Consider the following 6,070-nt stretch of genomic DNA (forward strand, 5'->3'; position numbering starts at 1 on the left):
TTTACCGGAAAAAAATTTTTTTCCCCTCCTTAATTTTTTATTAACCGTCAATTTAAATTTATTTTAAACCTTATCATTAATCCTTTTTAAAAAAGGGAAAAAAAAAAAACATTATTTTGAACAAATTTGGATAAATACCCAAACATAAACAGCGACAAAATGGCAAAAAAAAATTTTTTTAAATAACTCCTGAAAGGTTTAACTTTTATTGTAAAAACAAACACAAATATTTTAATTTACTAAATAAAACATCTGGCAGAAAAAAAGGGACTATCTGACATAACAAAAGTTTTAATGCCCCCTAGAAAGTAATAAGCAATAAAAATTTTAAAAATGTATTTTTAAAATTCCGAAAGTCAGAAGAACAACAAACGTTTTTAAACACAGTGAAATAAAACCATATTGCCAAAAGGGAATTTTTTAAAACCCATTTTAAAGACAAAGCGAAAAGGGCTTCTTGATAAATGCTTGGTGTTTAAGCCAATTTTAATCCAAGATATGAAAAATTTTTTTAAAAAAATTAAGACAAACTATAAGTATTACTTTTTTGGGCTTTAAAAATTCGAAGCCGAAAAAAATAAAATAAAATAAAATATTAAAAAAAACCATTTGGCGACAAATTAAAAGCCAATTTGGCATCACAAAGCCCATTTGGCATAAAACATTTTTGGCTGCGTGCCAATATGGCGTATTGGCAATTCTAACATAAATGTATATATTTAGTAATTCCGGAAGTCAGAATTGTCATACAAATATATACATAACTCCGGAAGTCGGAAGTGTCATACTTAGTATATAATATATTTACTAACAAAACCCATTTGGGCATTTACATGTATTTTTGACTGCGCGCCCATGTGGCGTGTTAGCAAAAATATATATTTTGACTCCATGCTCGTATATTTGAAAGACACAAGGAGGGCCATACCAATTTAACACATAATTATATATTTCTTTTACATTATCGAATGTTACACTCTTTGTTTCTGTTTACATTTGGAACCACGTGGTAGAACTACTTTCACTCCGTATCTTTTCCGAGGTAATTATGAATAATAGCCGAGGATGTTCCGATTGCTGGTATAGATATGACTTTATGACAAACCAGGGTTGTCTCTCTTGTAATTAACTGCATTTATGAAATACAAGATTTCGTATGATGCCTTTTATATAAAATCATATAAAAGTCCAATAATTTCCAGTATACCAGTTCCTTCATGAGAAAATTCAAGTAAAACTTAAGATTATTTCATTGTAAAGGCATCGTATGGGATACAGCTTTTAAAATTAAAATATGTCAAAGACAAATATTGGTGAATTTGGGCAATTTTGTTTTGGTTTTGATAAAAATCGTTCTGTGAAGTTTTAATATTTTTGACTTTTATATTATATATGATACCAATCTTTAGAGACAATTCAGCGAAAAGAGCGCCTCTCTGATGAAATGCTTGGCATGTTTAATCGAAGTTTAATCCCAGATGATGAAAGACCACTTGTTACAGACAAACGCATCACTAAACAGGTAGTTCCATAATATGTAGCTTAAAACATAATATAAAGTAATTTTTAACAATAGCCTAAAAAAACTTACATACAAAACACGATAAGATATCTGGTATTTAGCAGTTCAGGTCAAACTGAATCTGTCAGTTTCATTTTTGTCATGCCCTACTGCTCCAAAGAGCGAGGCTTTTTCATAATATTTTAAATGTTACTGTAGGTATTGTAAAGAAAGTAAAAATTGAACGAATCTGTCTCTTAAAAGTCTTACATGCAAAACGACATTTTTAATAATGAATAAATCTGTTTTTATATATGAATGTTGATTAGTAGTTTTAAACTTTACACAATTACATTCGAGTGATAAAAACTCATTTTATCAATTTTCAGTTGAAGGAAGATCTAAAAAACAAAAGTTCATACATAAGAAGTTGCGGATACCGCGGTTTCACTTTAGTCATTTTTGTTGATGAAGATTGCGATCCCCAGAATTTAAAAATTAGCCTGAAGTACCTGCTGAGAAAACACAAAATCGTATCATTTTCCGTAGAGCCGTTAAATATCAAAAAATTTTGTAAGGTTGGGTCAACAGCTGAAGCAATTTTTGATGATGACGAAACCAGAAGGAGTGGAACATTAGGTGGATTTGCTAAATCATGCAGTGGCAATGAAAGTAAAACAATCGGGTTAGTGTCTCGACATGTTTTTACCATTGGTGACAGTCCTGCAACCAATGCACTCATCCTTTCGGAAGGGAAAACAACAGAAGCATCTGTTGATATTGATAAATCATTTGCTGATAATCACGAAAATGTCTTAGACATTGCGGCAATTTCCTTCAAGGAGGATACATCTGAATTCGACACAACATATAAAACATCAGAAAACAAAAGTGCAAAAGGCGTTTTAACTACATACACCACGGAACAAATGAAGGGGCTTCCAGTTCAAATATGTGGAGCATGTACGCCATTAGGACGTGGAACTGTTACAATGCCAAAGATTGAAGGTGTTAGAGATAGATGTATGGATGAAAATTTTATTTTTGTCGAAGATGACATAACTAAAGGAAAGGAAAAGGAGGTTTTCTGTAAAGAACTTGATAGTGGCGCAATAGTTTGTACAGACGATCAAGATAATTCAGATAACGTACAGTTAATTTCAATGGTAATTGGGGAAAGCATTAAAAAGAAAGGCTCATATGCAACACTAAAACTAAAAGAAGGAATCAACCAAGTTGAAGAAGAAACCAATTCTACCATTAAACTTTTGTAACTGAACATCAGCTTGAGAACTTATATTCAAAGAAAATATTTGACTATGACGTTAATTGTTTGATTGCAGAACTTAGATATAGAAATATGAGGGAATGGTGTTTATTGCTTGATTGTAGAACATTAGATAAGTATAGAAAGTATGAGAGGCAGAAGTTTATTTTTAATTGTAGAACTTTGGTACAGAAAATATAAGAGATGAATTTTTATTGTATGATTGTACAACTTTGATGTAGAAATCAAATGAGAGAATAGTGCATTTTGTTTTATTGTAGAGGATAAATACAGAAAATATGCAAAAAATCATGTTTATTGTTTGATTTTTTTACTAAACTTGTTTATCCTCATGTTTTCAGTCAAAGTCTGATTATTAAGACTCACAAATGTAATGGGAGAACGTTGTTTGTGAAATCTTAATTTGATTAACATTACACTCCTTGCTATTTCACCGGGCCGAGCATCAACAGCCATTGGCATGAATAACATTTAAAACTCCTATGTGCAGAAATGATTGGAACCTACTAGTACAAACGTTTCCCATTTTGATAACAGCTTTCATAATTTGAACTTTTGATGATTTCCATGAGCAAATTACTTTCGAACTCGTACAAATACAATGCATAAAATACATGTGATTGTATAATAGTTATCATTTAGTAACTATTTTCAAGCTGTCTTTAATATTGTTCAAAAAATTATAAATATATTATTATATATATAACTGAACATAAGCATGAGAACAAAGATATGATATTGTTTATATTTTTTATTCTAAAACTTTGATAGAGAAAATATGAGAAATTGATGCTTTATTTCTTTCATTGAATGTGAGAATAATAATGTTAGTTGTGTGATTGCAATACTTTGATTTATAATATATATGAGTGAATGATGTACATTGTTTGATTTGTCACTAAATATGTTACTTTTTGTTTTTAAGGTCAAAATGTGATTATAAAGAATCATGAACGTTGTTTGTGAAATCATAACATGATCAATACTCATTCCTGTTTGACTGGCAGAGCTACAATAGCTGTTGACATGAACAACATTTGTAACTCCTATGTTCAGAAATGATGAGAAAAAATATTTGGGAAAAAATCAATAAGGCCAGGCGACGTTCACAGGACGCAGCCAAGACACAATCCAATAGGGCACCTAGAAGGCATCGAACTAAAAATGGAGTGATGATACAAGGGCGGGGTAAGGAGGGGAGGGATATGCAATAACTAAAATGTTAAGAACTAACTAAAAGGGGCCAATTCAGGATTAAAGGAACAATGAGTGTGAGGAAAACCGGAGGAGAAGAGCACAAAACGGGACGAGAGGGGGAATGGGAAGAAACTACTTACCGTTAACACTAATGTAACAAGATAGGACATCACAAAACGCGCAAACGTTCAAACCATGTAACAAACACACACATGTGAAGGGACACAGCAAGGTACAGCCTTAGAACGATCAGTTGTAATAACACCACTGGGGAGTTTAAACCGGGTTAGGCGCGCCAAACCTCACTCTTAGCCATAATATGTTTGTATATGACGAGTGTAAATAAAACAAATACCGCCAAGTCATGGTTACATTAGACAAAATAAATAAATAAATACATAAAAACATGTAAATATCTTCCAACCGGCTGATTACCGTAACAATAACTCAATGACATTAAGGAAGGCATAGCAACACGAAAATCCCACCCACACAAGGGCCAGACGAAGCAAGACAGAAGGCGAAGATTATAACAGTTCTGTCCGCAAGGCTTTAAGGAGTCCAAAAGAGAAAAACGTAGTGTCCAACTGTAAAAAGGCTTGAATACTAAGCATAATGTATGACTTAAAATAAGTGGTTCAATTTGTAAAAGAAACGTTTGATTATTTTAGTGAAGACAGCAAAACAAATGACTTTAAACCATGAACCTTCGGCGTTTGTAAACAACATCTCTATAGAATTCAGAATCATGTACAGACTCAATCAAACCGAGACTGCTATTTTCAAGTAATTTTGTTGTATTTAATACTTTCGAGGGAACACTTTGATTCAAGATTTCTTTTGCTAATACCTAGTCGTAAAAGAGTTTTTAAATAACAATTGAATTTTAAAATTAAATCTTAATTACGATGGTAAATAAATATTTACGTAATCTATGATAGCGAGAGCCTTATTGAAGAAATTTGCCAGTAATAAATAAATTGCATTCATTAAAATAATCCACACGACTGCACGCCCCAGAAAATCTAATCAACTGGGAAATATATAACCCATATGATGTTGCATGAGGTACATCTCAATCTAAATGTGGTTAATTTACGATATGTAAATCAAAATCCCCCTTTATCATAGATTTAAGTTACATGTACTCTAATATTGTTAATGATAGAAATATTTAAATCTAAAAAAATTGTAATGTCTAAAGAGTTTGTTTTATTCAATTTAAGTTCACATGGATATATTTTAGTAACCATTTGATCAAAATAAGGATTATTCATGTTAAGGACATCATCTAGATATTAAATGCATGAATAACTTCCTGTTGTGAATTAAGAGACATACTTTGCATAAAGTCCCTCGCGAAACAATATAAAAATGAATCGGCTATCAGGAATGCATAACTAGTTCCAATTGGAATGTCTATTTTCAGTTTGAAAACTGTATTTCCAAACCTTACATAAATGTTATATTATAGAAACGATAGTGCTTTACAAACTTCGTCACAGGTCCATATTGTATATGGTTTAACGATCCAATTCGTAAACAAAGCCTTCTTTGAGTTACAAGGATGAAAAGTAACGTTTTCTCTTGCTGTACTAATGTTGGTTTTTTTTAATTAAAGATAATAATTTATCGTTGATAAGTATATGTGGCAATGAAGTATATAGGGTAGAAAAATCGTAATTACTTACGGATGAAGCTTGATAATTCTTAACTTTAATTAAACTTAATTATTTATTGTGTCACATTGAAGGTTCCATGATAACCGCCGTATGAACACATCTGCGGATGTTTCTAAATTCAAAATTCAAAATTTCATCATTTTCTCGTGTTTAAATGTTGAATTCTGCTTATGCCAGTGCTAGGGGGCGTGGACGGTAACATGCACTTTGCAGTACCGTCCATGAACAGGCTCAATCAAACCGAGCCTGCAACATTTTCAATTTTGTCATGTTGAGGTTTTCTTTAGGGATTCTGTTTTTCTCTATTTTATTGTCACATCAGTGTTATTAGTGCCGTGGGCGGCTGTTAAATGTCTCTTCGTACATTTAATCAAAGATGTTACATTTCCGATCCTTGAAGAT

The 6,070-nt window shown here is 31.8% G+C and overlaps 1 protein-coding gene across 1 annotated transcript; it reads left to right on the forward strand.

Moving 5' to 3' along the window:
• The first annotated feature begins 622 nt into the window (after positions 1-622).
• Positions 623-5,394, forward strand: LOC132732628 (uncharacterized). The gene is made up of 2 exons (XM_060719099.1): positions 623-1,522; positions 1,891-5,394. Exons 1-2 carry the CDS (start codon positions 1,445-1,447, stop codon positions 2,773-2,775), a joined length of 963 nt encoding a protein of 320 aa, XP_060575082.1. The 5' UTR covers positions 623-1,444; the 3' UTR covers positions 2,776-5,394.
• Positions 5,395-6,070: the final 676 nt, after the last annotated feature.

This window comes from Ruditapes philippinarum, unplaced genomic scaffold (assembly GCF_026571515.1).
Source record: "Ruditapes philippinarum isolate M1 unplaced genomic scaffold, ASM2657151v2 ctg5034_1_1_1_1, whole genome shotgun sequence".
NCBI classification, from domain to species: domain Eukaryota; kingdom Metazoa; phylum Mollusca; class Bivalvia; order Venerida; family Veneridae; genus Ruditapes; species Ruditapes philippinarum.